The sequence below is a fragment of the Mus caroli genome, unplaced genomic scaffold (assembly GCF_978045245.1).
Source record: "Mus caroli unplaced genomic scaffold, Mus_caroli_1 scaffold_14, whole genome shotgun sequence".
Classification (NCBI taxonomy): Eukaryota; Metazoa; Chordata; class Mammalia; order Rodentia; family Muridae; genus Mus; species Mus caroli.
In genome coordinates, this window is record NW_028227269.1 from 72,389,037 (window position 1) to 72,412,123 (window position 23,087).

Below are 23,087 nucleotides of genomic sequence, written 5' to 3' on the forward strand. Positions count from 1 at the left end.
CAGGTTTGGCAGTAGGTGCCTTTACCTGCTGGCCCTAGATATTAGAAATGTCATGTAAGATTTTCATAATTGGGCAGTTTTTTCCATATCTTCATTCTGAGGGGTTATGGATGCAAGAAGTTCCTAGAAAGAAAGAAAAAAAATGGAACCAGAAAGTCTAGCATGCAGAAGACCCTAGGATCCATCACTCAGTACCAGCACAAGGGGGAGGGGGAGGGAGGGATTTTTGGGTCCCTAGATTCTGTCCCTATTACCATTCTTGAATAGAGGGGAAAACAAATATTTTTAAAGCAGTTTATTTTCATTTGTAGTACTGCCATCTAGTGTTAATGTGTTTTGGTATGTCCCTTTGTGAAGAAGTGCTAGTTTATGTTTTAAAAAATCTGTTTTGTTGGGTTTAGAGTAAATGGCAGATCTTAAACTGGGACAAAACAAACTATATTATTTAACATACTGTATGAGCATACCTTGCTTATGCCTATTCTGTGATTAGGTGTTTTCTTTTTTTGCTTGTATTTTGGATAAAAGATGTAAGTATCTTTTACCAGCACCTCAGTTTAAAAAAGAAAAAAAAGTCCCTTGAATTCTAAGCCTAGCAGTCTCACCCTTGCTTCATGTTTGTTCCCAGAAAGGCTTTAGAGGAAAACATTTGCAGTTGGCGTAGTGTATCAAGTACAGCCTTGCCTTCCTCATAAAGTGTGTCTTCATGGCTTCCTGCAGGCTCATGCAGAATCAGCTTGAGTGCCCTCCCTAAAGGAACTGCCAGGGACCAGACAGGCTATGGAATTCGATTCCAGCCCATACTCAATTAGATGCCGTTCTTTCATCTGAAATTAATTCTCATAAAATTAATATTAAAGCCAAGTAAAAAGACTTATCCTCTAAAACATGACAATGGTTATTCCTTTACTTTCTACTTAGTATGAATATCCTTGGCTTAATGATAGTGGAGCTTTTAAAGTGAGGCCTTGCCAATGGGTCTAAAAATTGTAAGGTAAACAATTTAGCTCTATGAAAAATATTGCTAGTGATTTAAACTGTATTATAAGCTAATTGTGACTGTCTTTGGAACTTTTGTCATTTCATTTAGCATTATCAATATTTAATAATATCCTGCTTTGATAGCAACAGTATGTATAATAAAAAATTTTTTTTAAGATCATTCTTTTGAGTGAAAGGATAAGAGTCAAGGATGAATCTAAATGACACAAAGTCTGGTTATTATACTAAGTATAGAATTGTTAAGGGTGAATTTTAAACTTATTAAGTGAGGAATAATGTTGTTTTGTTTTGTAACAGAATTACTGAGTTGATGGGTTATGAGCCGGAAGAACTTTTGGGCCGCTCAATTTATGAATATTATCATGCTTTGGATTCTGATCATCTGACCAAAACTCACCATGATAGTAAGTACAATAGAACTCAAGGAGTGGGCTGGAGAGATGGCTCAGTGGTTAATAACACTGACTGTTCTTCCAGAGGTCCTGAGTTCAAATCCCAGCAACCACATGGTGGCTTACAACCATCCATAGTGGAGATCTGACACCCTCTTCTGGTGTGTCTGAAGATAGCTACAGGGTACTCACATACATAATTAAAATAAATAAATAAAACTTTTTTAAAAATTAAAAATAAAAAAAGAACTCAAGGAGATAGTCTCACTGCTTAAGTCCTGCAGTCTCTACTGTTGTATCTAACTTTCTAGTTAAAATTGCCACCCAGTCTCCAGACTCTTCATAAGACATCTTGATCATGAAATTACTGTTATGTTACAGCTGTTCACTTAATAATACATAAAACTTCCCTAGAATTTTAAATACAGAAGTAAATAAAAGTCAAATATTATAGATTATCTCCATACACATGTCATGAAATCAATGGTTGGTCAATAGAAGGTAGTCAGAGCATTTGTTCCATGAATCAGTGAATGGGATGAGTATTACACACATGTAATATCTGACACTCTTGACATATGATGAAGTCTGAGATCCCAAAGTAAGCCAAAGTTCATAATTTCTCACTTGCTTGTTTAATCTGGACCTAGAAATGACTTCCAAATATGATCTGAGGGTATTGAATATCACTGTATTAGTATGAGTTGCCCAAATTATAGTCAGAGCATGGATACTCACAATAGCATTGCCTTTACTGATTTACAGCATTCTCCTCAATCAGTAAATGATGCAGACTTCATGAACTACTGGAAGGCTACAGTATGATATCCACTTACAGTCAAAGTTCTGTAGAGTGGTTTGGTTGTATCATTTTCTTGAATGTGTCCTGTGCTTAATCTCTAGTCTGACAGTGTGACCATACTTCATTGAAGGAACTGCAGCTACCCTGTTCCTCATTTCTGGCTTTCATTCTTTTACAGTAAGATAGGGCTTTTATTTGGGGTTTATATTCAGGTGGGTTTGGGCTTCTCTATCAGCTTAAACTGTCACAACTATTTTAAATAATAAAAGATTATTTAAATATCTTTCCTTTTTAAAAACAAAACAGTGATCCAGCCAGGCATGGTAGTGCATACCGTTACCCCTACCTACCCGACACCCCCAGCACTCCAAGACAGAGGCAGGTGGGTCTCTGAGTTTGAGGCCAGCCTGGTCTACATAGGGAGTTCAGAACAGCTAGGGCTATACAGAAAGACCCTGTCTTTAAACAAACAAACAAAAAAACAAAATGTAACAATCTACATTTGACACTTACTTGATTGAAACTTCAGCTACATTTTCTTTGTGGTGCTTTCTAATCCCTAGTGTTCACTAAAGGACAAGTCACCACAGGACAGTACAGGATGCTTGCCAAAAGAGGCGGATACGTCTGGGTTGAAACTCAAGCAACTGTCATATATAATACGAAGAACTCCCAGCCACAGTGCATTGTGTGTGTGAATTATGTTGTAAGGTAAGCTTGGGAGGAGACACGTTTGTGAGGAAAAGTGGTAACTCTTTGGATTTTCTGTGCCTTTATTAAGAAGAGATAAAACTACCTAGCAGGGGTAGCACACACCTTTAATCGCAGCACTTGGGAGGCAGAGGCAGAGTCAGGTAGATCTCCATGAGTTCAAAACCATCTTGGACAACAGAATAAGTTTCAGGATAGCCAGAGCTACACAGAGGAACCCTGTCTTGAAAAGAAAAATAAATAAAAACTGATTTTGTTTTTACCTTTCTTTTTCTACTGGATTATGATTTATACCCTGACCCACCTTCTCAAGCCAACTGTGCCATTGATCCCACAAAATGATATCATTTATTTATCAGTCTGTGGATCAATTTTCCTAGTTCAGTTTCTTGAGGCCAAAAAGATTCTAATGAAGTTTAAATGACCGCCTTTTGTGACAGGCTGTGTAATATGACCCGGGACTTTATTTTATGTCTATGAACTCTATAAGTTATTTTAGTTCAGTTCCTCTTCATTACCAAAACATTCTAATCTGCTTGCCAGGCAGAGCTCTCTACTGTGGTTAGCTCATTTTCTTATGTTCCATACTCTTTACCCTGCCTCACTGGATAGGCTTTGCTGGCCTGGAACTCACTGTAGACCAGTCCAGCCTTGAATTCACAGCTTACCTACTGTGTGGGATTGCAGGGCTGCCCAGAAGTGTCCAGCACAACTTTCATCGATGCCACCAAACCCAGGTTACCCCACTTTGGCCATTTTTGGGGTCTTAAAACTTTTAGTTTTTGTTGTTTCTTTCAGGGGGATATTTTTAGTGCTAGGATCAAACTTAATGCCTTAACACTTCTAATTGCAAAGAATCATCTTAATGCCAAAGAGCTCTTTTGTGATTTTTGCCTTTATGCAAAACTATTTTTCTTGTCTCCCTCATGATTGTTACTTGATCCCAAGTTTTACTTATTATCCTTTCTGTGAAACATCCTTTCTTCATTTTAGCAGTGATCATAGTATATTGAAATTGTTTGCTTATCTATTTCACACTGAATTATATAAACTACTTGAAGACAAGAGTTTATGCTTTTGTCTTTGTACTCTTAGCGTATTTCATTTATTGAACATGTAATATGTTATTTGGAGTACCTTGATGCCAGACATGAAGCTGAGTGGTTTTTCATCATTTCTCTTTCTTCTTTCCTATCCTGTGAATGACATCACTATATTATTTTCACCAAGAAAATATGATACCCCTCATAAAGACTTTGGCCATTATTGTATCTAAGATTACCCACAGAGCATGCCTTGCGTATTAATGCTGAACAGTTATTTTGTGCCTATTTCATTGTAGCATCAGCACAGAAGTCCTTCCTGCTTATGTCCTTCATGCGCTTTAACTGCACATGTTCTTGTCACCACCTCTCTTCTCAATGCTGTTTCAATTTAAATAAGTTGAATAGTTTAATTAGTAAATTTTGTTTATATTTTTATCTTCATATTGGTGTTTTAAAACAATAAATATTTCTCAATAGTACAACACTTGCTTAGGGCTCAATCCTCAGCACTGGGGGGGGGGAGAAATGTTGCAAGTATACATGAAAGATTATTCATCTCAGGGGTGTTAAAATGCTTTTACTATATAAATCCTATTTTAAGAGACACAGTCATTCCATAGTCCCCCTCCTGTCATTGTTTCTAGTGCCCGTTTATAAATACTAATCTCTCCTTTTTTGACAGTGGTATTATTCAGCACGACTTGATTTTCTCCCTTCAACAAACAGAATCTGTGCTCAAACCAGTTGAATCTTCAGATATGAAGATGACTCAGCTGTTCACCAAGGTTGAATCAGAGGATACAAGCTGCCTTTTTGATAAGCTTAAGAAGGAGCCTGACGCTCTCACTCTGCTGGCTCCAGCTGCTGGCGACACCATCATCTCTCTGGATTTTGGCAGCGATGGTCAGTGCTTAGGTACTCTGTCCACCACTCCAGCCCCTGCTCAGCTGCTCCATGCCTCAGCAGCCTCAGCTCTTGGCTTATCCATTCACATGATGCTTACATGTTTTGTTTTTAATAGTCTCCTCAAAAGTATTGTGTCTAATATTTGTTTCGGAAATATCACAACCTTCCTGCTTTTATTTTTATTTTGGGGAGGGGCGGGGATTGTAGCTCAGAGTATCCTGAAGGTATTTCTTGGTGCCGTCTTAATTCCTCTCAGCCACCTCACTGCACCATTCAGTAGAGTTAAATTGCAGTACATGTAGTTGGGTAAATGTTAAAGGCATTGTACAAAGCAACTGTACCATAAAAGCAAACATAAAAATGAAAACTGTTACTTCAAATTAAGATATATATAAAAAGGTTGAAGGTACATGTCTTACTCCTGTCAGTGGTGGACTATAAACAGATAACTTATACTTACTTAATGGTCATTGTGTAATATCTATAAACTTTCAAGTAAAGAAACTGATTGAATCACAACTCTTCTAAAAATCAGAAAATAATCTATGAATGTTAAAATCCTGATGTTCTCTAGATTGACAAACGCTTTCCTCTGCAGACACAGAAACTGAAGATCAACAACTTGAAGATGTTCCATTATATAATGATGTAATGTTTCCTTCTTCTAATGAAAAATTAAATATAAACCTGGCAATGTCTCCTTTACCTGCGTCTGAAACGCCAAAGCCACTTCGAAGTAGTGCTGATCCTGCACTGAATCAAGAGGTTGCATTAAAATTAGAATCAAGTCCAGAGTCACTGGGACTTTCTTTTACCATGCCCCAGATTCAAGATCGGCCAGCAAGTCCTTCTGATGGAAGCACTAGACAAAGTTCACCTGAGGTTGGTACCATGATCTAAGAAAAGGTCAGGAATAAATGCCTGAAATTGATAGAACTCAAAACTCATCATATCTAGGTTGGACCAGGGCAGAAAGTGTCATAAACGCTGTTTCCAAATACAGAACAATTCCATTTCCGAACTTTCTACTATTAAGACTACTTAGGAGCAGAACAGCTTAGATCTTAAGTTAGTGAAACACAAATAAGTATTGATTCTCCATTAAACTGTTATGGATTAAAGCTGCCAAGTGTAAGTTAAAGAGTATGGAATCTCAAAACCAAGATTGAGAATGTATTCTTTTCTCTGATGCTTTGCCCAGCACAGAAGTGTGTGATTCATTTTGTCACTGATTTCATAAAGTAAATGTAGTGAAAAATGAAGAAAAGTAAAGTTTTATGCTCAGTCTACCTAGCTACCACATTCACTACTGAAATTCTTGAACTCCTAGCACAATAGAGTATCCTCTAAAATATCCAGTAGAATAGGCATTTTAAGATTATGGTGAAAATATCATGTAATTAATTGGATGATTATGTACCATTGTGGAATCTGAATTGTTTGGTGAATGTTATTATGTAGAATAAAAAAATCTGGGGTGAGGGTAGACAACATTTGTGGCTGGTCTTATTTTGGTTTTATTTTATTTTATTTTTGAGACAGGGTTTTGCTGTGTCACCCTTTTAGGCCTGGCACTCACTTTGCAGACCAGGTGGCCTCAGACTCACATGCAGATAGAGATTCTTCTGCCTGTGCTTCTTGAGTGAGTGCTGGGATTAGAGATGTGCACCACCACATCAACTAAACAAGTTTTTTCATTGTAATTTCTAGTTAGATGAAACTTTATGTAATATTTGTGTGTCTGAAACTTCTTAACAAACAGAGACTTCTTCAGGAAAAAGTAAACACTCCTAACTTTTCCCAGCCTAACAGTCCCAGTGAATATTGCTTTGATGTGGATAGCGATATGGTCAATGTATTCAAGTTGGAACTGGTGGAAAAACTGTTTGCTGAAGACACAGAGGCAAAGAATCCATTTTCAACTCAGGTATGCTTATCACCTTGCTTGTTTTGTACTTTAAGTGACTGGGTTTAACTTGTTTTCCCTTTTACAAGACTGGTCACTAAAAAGCCTCTTGTATTTATTGTTTGAAAGGACACTGATTTAGACTTGGAGATGCTGGCTCCCTATATCCCAATGGATGATGATTTCCAGTTACGTTCCTTTGATCAGTTGTCACCATTAGAGAGCAATTCTCCAAGCCCTCCAAGTATGAGCACAGTTACCGGGTTCCAGCAGACCCAGTTACAGAAACCTACCATCACTGCCACTGCCACCACAACTGCTACCACTGCCACCACCGATGAATCAAAAACAGAGACAAAGGACAATAAAGAAGATATTAAAATACTGATTGCATCTCCATCTTCTACCCAAGTACCTCAAGAAACGACCACTACTAAGGCATCAGCATACAGTGGCACTCACAGTCGGACAGCCTCACCAGACAGAGCAGGAAAGAGAGTCATAGAACAGACAGACAAAGCTCATCCAAGGAGCCTTAACCTGTCTGTCACTTTGAATCAAAGGTATTTGTATGGAACATAATTTTGCATGTTCTAGTATATATGCAATGTTAAATGATTTCTAAACGTAGAGCCAACTTTCTGACATACGCTTTAAGGGACATCATAAAGTTCATTTCATGCACTGTCTGAATTAGAACAGACACTCAAAAGTCTAACTTCTCTCTCTCAAACAATACTATCAACTGTCTAAATATAGAAGGTCAGAGATGTCTTCCAACATCTGTCTGTCATTTATAAATTGAATCTCTAAAATAAAGTCCAGCCAGTAAGTTCTATAAATGCCAGGAATCTCTTCATGCTGCTGTTCAGAATGGGAAACAGCTGTCTTCCCTGCTTAGATCTTTCTAACCTGGGGCTTTTGTAAACTAACCTGAAGAAGAACCCTTCAGCCACATGGTTCTTTTTCATCCCAGATTGCAGCTGGTGATCTTGAGTTCTCATTGGTAAATATGGATATTTGCAGGCCTTCTTTCTGAAATCTTGTGTATATTTGCAAGAAGAAAAAGAAAGCTTTTATTAGATCTACCAAGAGTCCTAACGTGACTTACAGTATTGTTTTGATAGAATGAAGCAATGCTTGAGCAAATATTTAGAATTTCTGTATATAATATGTAATGGTATTTGACATGTTTTAAAGCAAGGAAAATCCTTTTCACTAATTAGTGAGTAGAAGAAAAATGACTCCTTTTGTATTATATCTAGACAGAGCAAGCTGTGGGTGATAGCAGAAAGAAGGACTGCAGGGAGCCATGTTCCCCTATCCTACTTGAAGCACTGGGACAGGCCTGCCTTTTTCTTGAGCCAAAAAAAAAAAAAAAAAAAAGGAGTGGGGCTTTAGATGAATTTAGTATTTTCAGTTGGATATAGTAATATATTCCTTTAGTCTTGGCTCTCAGGCAGCTGAGTCAGGAGAATTACAAGCTTAAAACCAAGACTGTAGTGGTGTGCACACACACAAAATAAATAGATGTACAACCAGAGGTGATACTTACATGATAAACTGACATATTTCATGAACATAACATGCTTGTATAAAAATGTAAAACCAGCTTGTCTATACACTGCATGGCTTGTAAGTATTTTAAAATTTAAAGCCCACATTCATTGAGGAGTTAATCATGTATGACTATGACTTAGCCATTTACTTGGCGCTCTATTGAAAAACTAACACAAACGACAAACTTAATGACTTCATAAAGTGGTTCCTTGTGGCATACTGTTAATTTCAGATACAGCAGCTTAGACATATTGATCAGTACTGAGGTCAAAGTAGCAGATTACAAAGGTCACTGAGGAGACAAGAATGTGAAGGCTGGGCTTGTATTTCCATGGCTAAAATGAATTAACATTGGGACTTAGAACAAACTACCAAACTGCCATCAATTTCTCATTTATAAAATGTTTGCAAAGTACCTGTCATATCATCCCTGAGTGGTAAAGTGAGGTTAAAATGAACATAAATCTTGTTTGGTTGTTGTTCCTGTTTTTGAGGCACTATGTAGTCTCACTATGTAGTCAAAGCTAGCTTTAAAATTAAAATGTAGCCAGGCTGGATTCAAACAGGGATTATAGGTGTGTAGTTCTGTGTCTAGCTGAAACACTTATAAATTGAAAATACTATACAGAAATGAATCATCTTGTATTTCAGTAGTCCCCAAAATATAAGTCCACTGAACAACAGTGGTTTTATTTTATTTTTTTTTCTTTTCCAGAAATACTGTTCCTGAGGAAGAATTAAACCCAAAGACAATAGCTTCGCAGAATGCTCAGAGGAAGCGAAAAATGGAACATGATGGCTCCCTTTTTCAAGCAGCAGGAATTGTAAGTATAAGTGGTGCATTGTATTCCAAATAAATACTAAAAATAAAGTTGTACTTTCAAAGCTATCATTGGGCTTTTTTTTTAAACTTACATTTAATGAATAAATTCTGGTGTTACAAACCAAACATGACAGGCAGATGTAGAGGAAATACCCTCAGTATCCCCTCCACTCTCATTCTTTTCTCTGTAAGTTATTTTTCCTTCTTATAGAAGCACTGGGGCTGGAGACATGGGTCAGCAGTCAAGAGTACTGATTGCTCTTCTGAAGAACCTGGGCTCAGATCCCAGTTCCCAAAATGTGGATCACAGCCCTCTGTAATGCCAGTTCCAGCAAGTCTAATATGTTCTTCTGGCCTCTGCTGGCATACATGCAGGCAAAATTACCCATATACATAAAAATAAATCTAAAATATTTTTAAAATAAGCAATGTGTTTTAGAGATAGTTGAGGCTAGCCTATTGCCAGAACAGAGTGAGTGGAAAGTAATATAAAACACATTAACAGTGTCTTAATATGTTTTATGGATAGGAATGTTAATGGGTAAGAAATAACCTTTGTCATTGCTATTATAAGAATAAATGAAAGATTATTTAAGAGAAAAAATTTTTAGAGGATTGTTTAAGAAACTGGCTTTTTGGTTGCTATTAAATATATACTGATTGCAAAGTTTTTTATTGTAAAAAAATGCAACATACTAAATATTAACTTCATTCTTTTTAGGGAACATTACTGCAGCAACCAGGTGACTGTGCACCTGCTATGTCACTTTCTTGGAAACGAGTAAAAGGATTCATATCTAGTGAACAGAATGGAACGGAGCAAAAGACAATTATTTTAATACCCTCCGGTTAGTGTATTCTTTCTGCTCTTAGCCAACACAAGGAAAAGTTTGAATATAAAAAAAAAAATTTTCGAGTTTTTCTCCAAGGGACAGTGGTTTTGGTTCCTTAGAACGAATAAAAAGTGGCTAGACAGTGGTGGATGAGCCTTTAGTGCCTTTAGTCCCAGCACTTGGGAGCCAGAGTCAGGTGGATCTCTGAGTTTGAGGCCAGCTGGTCTACAAAATGAGATCCAGACCAACAAGGACTACAAATACATAGTGAAACCCTGCCTCAAAGAGAAATAAAGGAAAGGAGATGTGCGGTGCATTTTGTCTGCTGCCTGCATTCAGGGATTAGGCATTTCAGAGCACACTTTGTGTTAACATTCTGACAGCAGACATAAACTCAATTACACTTACTTAGGGTTTGCTGAGGGGACTAAAAACCCTTCTAGAAAATTTATTTTACCCAGTACCTACTGCACAGTAAGTGTTTAATCAATTTAATGATGCCAGGCATCTCCCTGTTTTTCAGACTTAGCCTGTAGGCTGCTGGGGCAGTCAATGGATGAGAGTGGATTACCACAGCTGACCAGTTACGACTGTGAAGTTAATGCTCCTATACAAGGCAGCAGAAACCTACTGCAGGGTGAAGAATTACTCAGAGCTTTGGATCAAGTTAACTGAGCGTTTCCGAATCTCATTCCTTTTGATTGTTAATGTTTTTGTTCAGTTGTTGTTGTTTGTTGGGTTTTTGTTTCTGTTGGTTATTTTTGGACACTGGTGGCTCAGCAGTCTATTTATATTTTCTATATCTAATTTTAGAAGCCTGGCTACAATACTGCACAAACTCAGACAGTTTAGTTTTCATCCCCTTTCTACTTAATTTTCATTAATGCTCTTTTTAATATGTTCTTTTAATGCCAGATCACAGCACATTCACAGCTCCTCAGCATTTCACCATTGCATTGCTGTAGTGTCATTTAAAATGCACCTTTTTATTTATTTATTTTTGGTGAGGGAGTTTTTCCCTTATTGAATTATTTTTAATGAAATGCCAATATAATTTTTTAAGAAGGCAGTAAATCCTCATCATGATCATAGGCAGTTGAAAATTTTTTACTCATTTTTTTTCATGTTTTACATGAAAATAATGCTTTGTCAGCAGTACATGGTAGTCACAATTGCACAATATATTTTCTTTAAAAACCAGCAATTACTCATGCAATATATTCTGCATTTATAAAACTAGTTTTTAAGAAATTTTTTTGGCCTATGGAATTGTTAAGCCTGGATCATGAAGCTGTTGATCTTATAATGATTCTTAAACTGTATGGTTTCTTTATATGGGTAAAGCCATTTACATGATATAAAGAAATATGCTTATATCTGGAAGGTATGTGGCATTTATTTGGATAAAACTCTCAATTCAGAGAAGTTATCTGGTGTTTCTTGACTTTATCAACTCAAAAGAAAACAGTCCCTATGTAGTTGTGGAAGCTTATGCTAATATTGTGTAATTGATTATTAAACATAAATGTTCTGCCCACCCTGTTGGTATAAAGACATTTTGAGCATACTGTAAACAAAAAAATCATGCTTTGTTAGTAAAATTGCCTAGTATGTTGATTTGTTGAAAATATGATGTTTGGTTTTATGCACTTTGTCGCTATTAACATCCTTTTTTCATATAGATTTCAATAATTGAGTAATTTTAGAAGCATTATTTTAGGAATATAGAGTTGTCATAGTAAACATCTTGTTTTTTCTATGTACATTGTATAAATTTTTCATTCCCTTGCTCTTTGTGGTTGGGTCTAACACTAACTGTACTGTTTTGTTATATCAAATAAACATCTTCTGTGGACCAGGCCCCCTTGGGTCAGCTCTTATGTTTAAATAACATTTGTTTCAACATTTCTAGCTCCTAAAACCATTTCTCAAAAATTTAAGTTCTTTATAAAAATTAGATTGTACATTTCTACATTCATTTTATTGCCATTTTCTAATGTATGATGTGTCCCCAAATGTCATGTTAAATAATGACATCATAATATTGCATTGTAAAGAGAATTTTTTTAGAATTTTGCCATTATAAATGTATGAGTCTATTAAAATATAAAGCACAAACCTTCAGTATTTGCAGTATGAATGGAGTAAGTGAAACAGTTCATGAAACATGATCATACTGTTTTGAGGGCTCAGGCTCTTGCGTGCATGTCTAATCTGTTCCCATTAGCAGGAGAGGGAAGCTAGGGCTGAAACAAGAGTTTCCCACGCTCTCAGGGAACTATGTGGCATGTCAGAGAATCTTAGGTCTCAGAACATATCTTGTTTGGTTTTGGTGATATTGGTACATGGCACATTAATATGCAGATACATTTTATAGATAATCATATATCACCTGATGTTTCTTTACTTTGCCAGCTTTAAAAAAGTATCTTATGCAATTGTGAATTTCAGAAACTTCCAAATAAACACCACAAACCTTTCAGCTTATATGCAGATCTTTCTAGTTCATGTATCACTTTGTTTTAGTATTTTAAAAACTTTGTTTTTAGATACTTGATTCTTTTTCTCTGTTTTTCTAGTACTATATCTGTTCTGCTTTCATAGTCTAAGTTTAAAAAATCAGAAAGTCTAGAAAGATATAAAGGTAAGAGGTGGAATCTGGGCGTGCACTTAGGAAGCAGAGCTAGGGTAATCAGGAAGTCCAGCCCAGCTCTGGCGACAAAGCGGGTCCAGGCCGCGGGGGGTACAAAAGAGGGCTGCATACCCTGTGTCTTGTGTAAAAGAAGAGATGGAGAAGGAGGTTAGTGTGTCCCTACACCTAGAGATAACAGTCTTTTAGAACCCATTGGTGTGACAATGAGGATCAAACCCAGGCTTCACATGAATAGGAGGCAAGCATGCCATCATTGTGCCAAACTCCAGCCCAGAAACCTATCTTCACTCACTCCTTACATAACCAGTGAGAGAGAGCCTTGTCCTGGGGTTAAATCCTAGGCCAAGTGAGTTTCATTTAGGGAGCTGCTCTTAATCTTAGGATGAACCAGCGATTGGTTACAGATATGTAGCAATTTGGAACAGAGTACTAATATTAATTCAAAGTACACCATGAGCCAACGTGCATCCACATTTAAGGATAGACAGCTCTAGATGTCACCTGCATAATATTCACAGTTCACAACATTTAAAATTTACGTTTAACAAATTAGCTTTAGTTGAAAACTTGAAGTTTATGTACAGTTTCCAAATATTTATAAATCTGTTATATGTATGGAAGTGACTTGTGAGCAGTGGTTCAGAAGGGAGCTTTTAGGGAAATTAAGTATCTACTTGTGGTCTCTCAGGAAAGAAAGAAGCTGCCCGGATTCCAGGCAATCAGCCACTCCTTCCTAGTACACTAGACTCCAGATACAGTCAGCCGCTCCTTCCTAGTATTGCCCACCATCTTGAGTTTCTCTGCAGTGCTTTTATATATAACCCTGCTCTGGTACCATAAGCACTTCTCTCCCTCCTGGCAAGTATATCTATGCCGCCCTATTCTCTGGTGCTGCTATGAATGCATAACTAGTAATTACTCTCCCTTCACCAAAGTATGGCAAAAGGAATTAACATATTTTGTTTGTTCGGTGTCACTGGCATAGAACTGAAAATGGTGACCCATTACCAATGGCTGACTTGCTGAAGTGCTTTACAAAGTCTGAGTCTAAATGACATGAATGTCTGAATTCTACATGCCAGACTTAATAGCTAGCTAGCATTTTGCACGTTAGGTTAATTCACAATCTCTATAAAGTTATGTTTGCATTTCACTTTATAGATTCTAGATTCTGGCCATCAGTGACTTTAGAGCCTACAGCCCTAACCATCAGTCCACAGAACATACTGGTTTCCCCATTGCGGACTGTTTAAAGAGCACCGAGGACTACACAATGAGAGCAGAAAATGGAGGGCCGGGTGTCACTTAAGAGTGAGGTGACACATGTGGAAGAGGAATGGCAAGCTACAAATAAGAGTGTTTTTAAGCTACTTAATGGGTTTTGAGTTTGAACTAAAACTTTACTTCTCTGAATATAGAGACATGGAAGTGATTGGAAGTGTAAGGTATGACGAAGATTTGACATGTAGGAGGCTTACATAAAGATGCATGCAGCTTTCTCAGAGCTGTTGGAATTAACAGCATAACAGACATGGTTAAACCTTAGGGTTACCATTCCGAATCTTACTTCCTCCTCTAAGCCTCTGTAAGAGGTGTGAAAAGTCCAAAGTTCTAAGGCAAGAATGTCAAGCAAAGAGTTGGGGAAAGGAAAAATGAGGGGCAGGAGGGGGATTCTCTTTCTTTAAAGTTTAATTCAATAAACCCTTAAGCATGTTGCTAGCTGGGATTTAAAAAACAAAAAAGTAAAAACAAAAACTGTTACGGTGTTTCAAGTCTGCCCACCTTGGGCTTATTTCTTTACTTTAACGTCGTAGCTTTGAACCTGTTGTCCAGGATCGTTTGCGAGTTTGAGCAATCTGTAGCATATGATCCTACATTGTCTCTGGTCAGATAAAAGCGACATTTCACCACACCCGTTCCTCTGAACGCCTCCTGGAGCTTTGTGTTCACACCCTTAAGCCGTTTGGGAATATTTTTTATTCTTACCTGTCATGAGTGGATTTGATCCAAGGCGCTGCTCAGACACCCGATCTCCGCTTACTATGTAATTTCCTTTATTCGGTCTTGGCCGCATTCCGGAACGCAGAGAAAGGCAGGTGCCTGAGAGCGGTAGAGCGAGCCTGACCGTCTCTGGCCCGCGGACAGCCCAGTACTCTGCTCCGGGCGCGGTGCTACCTGCTGCGGGTGGAAACGCAGCCGGAGCCGGGCTGGCCCCGCCCCGGTACGTGCCTGGGCTCAGCGCCCAGCTGCGGCCAGCCTGTGTGCGGGGCGCAGGACCGCCCGCGGCTCCCGCCTACGTGTTCCAGTGCATGTGCGAGGCTGGCGGGGCTTGGCCGCGCCTCGGTCCCCACGCGGCCTGCAGGGACCTAGTTCCTGGTACGCTTTCTGATGGAGCCTGGGATGTCCCGAGCAAAAGCTGTCAGCTGCTTTTTGTGGGACAGAAATTCCCCAGGTCTCTGAACACGTTGGATCTTTGCTACTTTAAATAAATCTTTATCTAATGTAGAAAAGAAAAAAAACAAAAAACAAAACAAAAAAAAAAAAAAAAAAACGAGGAACTCCAGAGGAGTCGAGGGTGACTGTCCCAATCTCAGCCCTCCAGAAGCTGAGGCGGGAGTATTCCTGGAGTTCAAGGCAAACCTGAGTTATCGATGGAGGTGGTGTCTCAAAAAAAAAAAAAAAAAAAAAGAGAGAGAGAATAAGGAAATAATTTAGTTGCTTAAACAGCCCCTTAAAGCTTATTTTGGATAAGTGGTTTTGTGATATGTCTAATTAAGTATATGAGAATTTTAGCCGCCCCAGGTGGTGAGTTTTGTTAGGTTGAATGTTATTTGGTTTGGGTGAACGCTCATCATTGACAATCGTTTGGAAGAAGATAATATTTTTGGACAAACAGAAATGAGTTTATAGAATATGGAAGCGCTCGGGGCCTTAAATTTAATCTCTGGTAATCTTACCAGAGTTACAGTTGCAATTGGCTGTGAAGTGCAAAGCCAAAATTTGCTAAAAACAAGAAGTTCTTTCAGCATAGCCATTACTCCTGATCTTTATGTCTTCGTAGGAAGTAAGGATCCATTTTTAAAACTAAGTGGTCAAGGTGTAATTAGTTTTGACTAGTGGAAAACTAATCTGTAGTATGTGTTTGACTACAGAGGTGCCAACTAAAGAGTGCCTTTGGTCCTATAGAAAAGGCTAGTAGGTATCATATATGTGTCATAGTAAAGGCTTGCTAAGCAATTTTGTTGTTGTTAAAAGCATGAGGACCCTTTAAGGTGACCTCAGGGAAGACAGAAATGTTCTGTGGAGCAGAAGGGACAAGAGGGGTTCCTTTCCTCTCTCCAGAAGACTGGATGTCTAGCAATTTAGCATAATGAGAAACACCTTTAAATCTATACGTGAAAGACAACTAAAGGAAGCTTAAAATTTTAAACGTGTGACTATGGTAGAGGATCATAGTTTTGCCAGAGTTAGACTAATAACCTATCAGAACCCCATTGATCAGTGTTACAACTCCAAGCTTTCGAAACACAACGGTAGCAGAGCGAGGGGAAGAAATCTGAAGCGTCTTCAGTCTTTTGTATGCCTTAAACGGCTTTCTTATAACCTTTAGGCTTTCACTTGCATTTACCAACCTTAAAATGCATTCTTAGCCCCTAAAATACTTTATTAGATCTTCATAGCTTAACCTCTTCTAGGCCTTGCATAAACTTTATGCTTTTTTTTTTACCCAATTATTTACCATGAATGAGACACAAGTGGTTGATCATTGAGAGCAGTACTGTAAAGTGAGTTTCTTCAGGTAAAGGCATAGCAAAAACATTACGTCTGAAACCTGTTTATCTTTAACATGAGCCTGAGAGCAAGGCAAACGTGTGTGGCTTTTCTAACAAGAGACCTGGTGTTAAAACTAGCTAATGAATTGACAATGAACCAACCATGTTCAAATTGACTAATGAGCAACAACAACAAAAACAAATTGTTCTCTGACTTGCACATGTGCACCGTGACATCCATACATCCACAGTCATGCACACATGCCGTATACACACACAAGCATAGACACATGCTACTACTATCAATAATAATAATGAGAATGAAAGCCGGGCGTGGTGGCGCACACCTTTAATCCCAGCACTCGGGAGGCAGAGGCAGGCGGATTTCTGAGTTCGAGGCCAGCCTGGTCTACAAAGTGAGTTCCAGGACAGCCAGGGCTACACAGAGAAACCCTGTCTCGAAAAACCAAAAATAATAATAATAATAATAATAATGAGAATGACAACGCCAAACTGACCGGTAAACTTAGGTTCTCCTGTCTTTCAAATGTCTCTTCCTCCATCCCTCTCTCAGTGAACAGCCCCACTTATTCAGAGAAACCAGAGCCCCAGATGTCTCTCACCACCAGTGTCTTTTTCCCATCACATCCAGTTGGATCCTGTTCTTTTTCTCGAAGGTTTTATCATGGAAACTAGATGTGGGCTGCCCAGCAAGGTCCTGATTATTCCTGAACTGAAACCATCCCCAGAGAACTGACCCCCAAGAGCCGTTGTTTGTTCTGTTTGTTCTGCTTGTCTGCGATGCCTGAGACAGCTAGATGTCTCGTTCCAGAGGCACTCAGTACCAGCTCAACAGCTACCAGCCCTCACTTGCTTGGCCGGGCATTGGGTTATCTTGTTCTCTATTTATTTCACCAGCTTCTCTCGTTGGGCATGGTACTAACCTCTCTCATTAATGCTCTATCTCCTCTATATCCATCCGGAACGTGCCCTTCTCTCTCTGCAGAACTCTTCCCATCTCAGACTCCTTGATAATGTCTCTTCTTCAGAACTCAGTTCCATGGACTGAGTTCCGAGACTCCTAGATGTTCACTTATGCATTGTGCTTAACTCTTTCATCATACACTAAAATTGTCCCGTCTGCTTGTAGGGATTTGTTCTGCTCTAGATGATAAGCAAGTCCAGGATAAGGACAACGCCTTTAAACGGATCCCCAGCAGCTAGCAACGGAAAAGCTTCCATGGATTCGTTCCCAGTTTAAACCATCCCATTTAATTTTTTTTTTTTTTGGTTTGATTTTCATTTCTGTTTGTTTTGGATTTTTGAGAGGGGGAACGTGAAACTGAGTGAGTTGAGAAGTGGGGAGGCTCTGGGGCGAGCTGGAGAGGAAAAGACATGATCAAAATACACTGTATGAAATTTTTAAAAATAAAAATAAGTAAACAACTTTTAAGTAGTCCTTTGAAGTCTCTTGAAATCGCCCAAAGTGAAATAGTTATTAAAGAAAATTTGCTGAACCTCAGCTAAAAGCATCTTCAGTATCTCTGCAACCTAGCACAACAGAGACTCACTTCTGTAAGTGGGGTCAAGAGGCCCACACTCCCTCATCCTCAGAGCCCAATAGACAACTAGGCGTTTCTCTGGGAGGGACAGGCTCTCAGTCAAACTCATTACCTATAGACATACTATAACATACTCTATGGTATATGGTATGGAACAAAGTGAGTTCCAGGACAGCCAGGGCTACACAGAGAAACCCTATCTCGAAAAACCAAAAAAAAAAAAAATAATAATAATAATAATAATAATGAGAATGACAACGTCATTACCTATAAACATACCATAGAGTATGTTGAGAAGCTACAAAGAGACATGTATTCTCCACTGCAGAGAGGCCCCAGATCACCAGGACACAGAAACGATTCCATCCAAATCTAGCGTGGTGAACAAAACAGAGTGAGGCTTAACAGGCACATGAGTGACGTCACCACAACCCAGACCTCCAGCGTGGGGCGGAACTCAAGAAAGCTCATGCTCAGAGCTCCAAGTCCAACCTGCAGTCAGCTACTCTGAAGAGTCTCTTCTCTCTGTCGCCACCTATTGTTGCTTATTTATCCCGGTGGAGGAGTCTGGGAACCGTGTAACTTTGGGAGCCTCTGCGCGTTCTGTGAGACTGTAGACTTTTTTTTTTTTTTTTTTTTTTTTCTTTTCGGCTTCCTGGGACTTATGATCCCTTCTCTATTCATTTCTGGGGCAGGGTAGAGATTCCAGTTTGGAGGAAATGGCTACATAATGAGAAACTAAATTCAAATTAAGTGTGCCTAAAAGATAAGAGAAATTAGCTACCCTTCATTTCTCTCTATCTAGCGCGTATAGGCTAGGAGTTCAATGTCTCAGCAAGCAAGCTTAGGATAACAGAACCACGGTCCCTCTCGGAGTCACACCCATAAAGCCGAAGAGTCTCTCTGAGGGGAGGCTGCCGCCTCCACCCCCAGCTGTAAAGCATCATCTCAGAGAGTCTGCCTGCCCAGGCAGAGGCATCCCTAAGAACTGAACTCTGACATTGTCTCTGTAGGAACTGACTTGATTTGAAACAGGTAAAAACTAAAGATGTTCTTGCAAATAGGGCGTGCTTGGGTGGCAATCAGTAAGGAGGGGCTGGTAGCTCTCTAGGAGCAACAGGCTATGCAGCAGGTGAGCTAGTTTACCAGAGCGCCAGGGAAGAGACAGCCTCCGGGTCACAGCCAAGACTGAACTCAAAAAAGTCCCTCCTTAGACTTCCTAAATTCAACTGGATTAGACTGTGGATCACCTTATGCCCCAGGGTATATTAGCTACCATTTTGAGGAGGCTAACATCTGGTGGTGATACCACAGCAGGACAGACCAGGAAAACAGATAAAGAGCGCAGAAAACCACTGTTCTGGAGTGAGTCAAGGCAACTGCTGCATAGCTGGCTCAGTCCTTGAGTGCACTGTGTCGGAGACACGGACATGTTTGTATCTTTCCACAGCGCCAGAATTTATTAAGTAACAATAAGTTCACAAGCTACATTCAGTTTGTTGTCTGTCATTAGTAAAAGTCACCCGTTTCCCTTGATAGACGATGATCAGCAAACACAGGTTCCTTTACTCTAATCTTTGTTAGTATTAACTCTCAGGTCACACATCCCTCTGAATGTGTGTGTGTGTGTGTGTGTGTGTGTGTGTGTGTGTGTGTAGGTAGTGGTAGTAGTAGTAGCAGCAGCAGTCTCAGAATGGCTACAAAAGGGTTAAAGACACCACAGCAAAGTTTAAAGAAGTCTACTGCATATAGGCAGAGACGGAAAGCAGATAGGCAAAGTCTATGTGTGGGCACAGGAGGATTGTAGGGTGAGAAGTCAGAGCCGAATCTCAGGGTTGAGTTGAACTGTTGAAGCAAGGAAGTCACAGGGTAGAGACTGAGTGGACAATCCGAGGAGGCCATGGCAGCAGTGGTGACTGACTGAGCTGAGCTGAGGTCCCTGGGACAGTAAGGAGTCCTTTGTCAGTCCCCAGATGCACAAACTGGTAGCCAGGAGAGTGGTTGGCAGAGCTCCACAGTGTTAGGTGTCTTCTCTTTTGGGGGTGCAGATGAGGGTGTTCCACCTTTCCTAGGTCCCCGGGTTTCATTTTCCTCCTATACTCATGTGATCCCAATGAACTCTGATGATTTTTTTTTTTTTTTTTAGGGTTGTTCTCTTAGAAGTACGTGATCAGTCTGTGCCTCATGATACTCCTGGACAGATGGTGTTGTTTATATCATGTTCAAAATGAAGTCAAATGCTGATTGTAAAATGCGGTCACCTAGTACCAGGCATCCTCGCAAAGGAAGTACTGTGTATTTGCCATGGGGTATCTTGGACAGGGCACAGGCTGATCTAGCAGGCACAATGAAAGGGAAATGAATGTTTCTAAAAATAGTCTTACCAAGTAGCTAACTAAACAAGTAAAAGCAGTGAGCCATGGGGAACATGTGAAGGACTTCAGCCATGTGTAAGAATGAAAAAACTGCTATAACAAATTCCCTGAAAGAGTCAACTTTAAACAAAATAATTATGAGATATGAAAAGAAACAGGAAAATTTGACACATAGCCAGAAAAAAACAATAAAGAAAAGTTACATGGTCAGAGGACCCATATGGCCAACTGGACAAACATTTAAAGCAGCCATTCAAAATACATTCAGAGAATCAAAGGAAAACACCCTTAAGAGTACAAGGAGTGTATGAACATAGCGTCACATCTAACCCAGGATACAGAGAAGTAGTGTATTCTGCTTCTGTGATAAAATAGCTTGGTGATTAAAAAAAAAAAAAGTTAGTTCTTGTGCAGTGTACCCCTTAAATCCTACCACTTGAGAAGCAGAGGACTCTCTATGAGTTTGTGGCCACCTGGTCTACACAGCCAATTCTAGCCAATTCAGGGCTGAATAGCGAGATCTTGTCTCAAAAAAGAACAAAACAGAAAAAAGAAGGAAGAGAAGAACGGGTTTAATTTAGCTTCCAGTTCTAGGGTGATATAATACCTTACTAGAGAAGTCAAGGCAGCAGCATGGGGCCAGGCTGATAGTCAGGAACCAGACTTCACACACACACACACACACCACTACACTCAGGAAGCAGAGAGTCGGAAGTCCGGCCAGCCTTTGCAACTTCAGAGCCAGCACACAGTGGCATGCTTCCCCCAGTGAAGCTCTCTACCTCTCAAAGGTTCAATATCTTTCCAAACAGTGTTTCCATCTGGAGACTGAGTGTTCAGAAAAGTGAGCCTACGGTGGACACGATTTTTAATTAAAATTACTTTAAGGAGCTAAATAAAAATCCTAGCGCTGAAGAGCAAAATAACTGAAATGAAGAGGCCAGTCGATGTTTCATACCAAGCCCCTTTACAGACACACACTCAAGGTTCTACATTTAAATTTAACATTAGTAATGTTTTGAGTCACCACCCCACCGCAACTCATGTTTTATAACCTTGGTCATCAGTGCAGTACTAAAAGATGGAGACATGGTTGGTCTATGATGGCTGTCTTCATCATCCAGTTTTAGTCACTGATGGATTCATTAATCCACAGGCTTTAGGGAGTTTTCAGAGGCATGGCCTTGTTGTTCTCAGGGTGAGGGAGTGGGGGTGGGGTGGAGTTATACTGTCCTGTGTCCTCTCCTTGTGTTCTTACTACCATTATATATGAGCAGCTTGCTGAGGTCACAACCTCCCACCTGGAGATTCTACCTCACTACAGCCTAGACACAGAAGAGCCAAGTCGTCACAGACTGAAGTCCCGAGGCAAGCTATGTTCTTCCTTTTAAGATTCCAAAAACAGGCTAGAGGACACAATAATTTCTAGAAGCTTTTCGACCTGTCCACTACCTACACCACACCCCTGCCTGCAGGAGCTGAGGACCAGAACCCAGGGCTTGTCAGGCAAGTATTTTACCACTGAAACTAAAGTCCCTTTAGGGGCATTTTTAAAACACGAGTTAAGCACCAAATAACCACTGCTCTTCCAGGAGACCTGGGTACAATTCCCAGCACCCATGTGGCAGCTCACAACTGTCTGTACCTCCAGTTCCAGGGGTCTGACATCCTCACACAGACACACATGTATGGAGGCAAAAAACAATGTATATAAAATAAAAAATAAATAAAACAAAAAAGAATGTTCATGTTAGTTGGGCATGGTAGTTTCTCTCTCCAATCCTAGCACATAGGAGGCTGAAGCAGGACGATTGAGAGGAGAGAGGGTTGCAACAAGAGCTGGGCGAGCCTGGGCTACAGTGTGTGATCTTGTCTAAAAAACAAACAAACAAACAAACAACAAACAAAATGAAAAAAATTGAAAAACTCTGTTAGTGATAAGTCTTTATTATCTTAGGCACCTTTTAATTTTTACTTTTTCTCCAAATAAGCTAAGCTGTTTGGGGTGCAATCTATGCGACTCTTTGATACATGTCTCATGCCTGTCTTGAGTGGAAACTCACCTGAGTCACTCCCCTTGTTGCTTGGCTGCTGTGCCCACTGGAACCTTCACAGACATCTTCCCGAATCCACACTCCAGTCTTGGGCATCTCTACAGCCCCAGCTGCTGGGGCCATGGCTTCCACCTCAGCCTTGACTGTTCTAGACAGCTTGCATCTGCTTTGGAAGACTTCACCAGGCCGAGGCAGGCCTTGAGGAACCCTACAGGTCTGGTTAGCTTGGATTATTCTCTTAGACTAGAAGGGAAAGAATTTGCCTCTGCACCCCAAGAGAAAGCCATGATTGGTACAGTGTGAGGCTTGTGCGTGGCTTTTATGTAAGGCTTTTATTAAATTTTATTTCCTTTTATTCATTTATTTATCTGCCTCTCTTTGTCTTGCAGTCTCTGTTTCTGTCTTTCTGCACATGCCTGAGTGTATGTGCATGCATGCATGCATGCGTGTATGCATGTGTCCATGCACCAGGCTGTATATGCAGAAGTCAGAAGACAACTTATAAGATTTTTGTTGTTTTGTTTTCTTCCATCTTGTGGGTCCCAGGAATTGAACTTGGGTCATCAGTTTTAGCAGCGGGTGCTTTTACTCACTGAGCCATCTCACTGGCTCTTATGTAAACCTCATGATTGATGTTTAAACAAGGTTTTGATTGGTGGAACCAGATGCTTTGCTGCTATTGATGCTAA

At 39.7% G+C, this 23,087-nt stretch overlaps 1 protein-coding gene and 1 long non-coding RNA gene across 6 annotated transcripts in view; one reads left to right on the top strand and one right to left on the bottom strand.

Annotated features, from left to right (window-relative positions):
* Window positions 1–12,468, top strand: part of Hif1a (hypoxia inducible factor 1 subunit alpha) — a 39,551-nt gene extending 27,083 nt beyond the window's left edge. For 2 of the 5 annotated variants that reach the window (XM_029484515.1, XM_029484516.2), the window contains exons 7-15: window positions 1,300–1,406; window positions 2,760–2,907; window positions 4,636–4,868; window positions 5,458–5,741; window positions 6,622–6,786; window positions 6,895–7,328; window positions 9,041–9,149; window positions 9,870–9,996; window positions 10,505–12,468. In XM_029484515.1, coding sequence (XP_029340375.1) covers window positions 1,300–1,406; window positions 2,760–2,907; window positions 4,636–4,868; window positions 5,458–5,741; window positions 6,622–6,786; window positions 6,895–7,328; window positions 9,041–9,149; window positions 9,870–9,996; window positions 10,505–10,656 — 1,759 coding nt within the window. In that variant the 3' untranslated portion in view covers window positions 10,657–12,468. The remainder of the gene's footprint in view (window positions 1–1,299; window positions 1,407–2,759; window positions 2,908–4,635; window positions 4,869–5,457; window positions 5,742–6,621; window positions 6,787–6,894; window positions 7,329–9,040; window positions 9,150–9,869; window positions 9,997–10,504) is intronic. The other 3 variants (XM_021178822.3, XM_029484517.2, XM_021178824.2) reach the window with 3 other exon arrangements.
* LOC147001257 (uncharacterized) overlaps window positions 1–14,961 on the bottom strand; it is a 33,937-nt gene extending 18,976 nt beyond the window's left edge. The window contains exons 1-2 of the long non-coding RNA XR_015045232.1: window positions 14,621–14,961; window positions 7,699–7,807 (exon numbers count right to left, since the gene is read on the bottom strand). This is a non-coding gene — a long non-coding RNA (uncharacterized LOC147001257). The remainder of the gene's footprint in view (window positions 1–7,698; window positions 7,808–14,620) is intronic.
* Window positions 14,962–23,087: the final 8,126 nt, after the last annotated feature.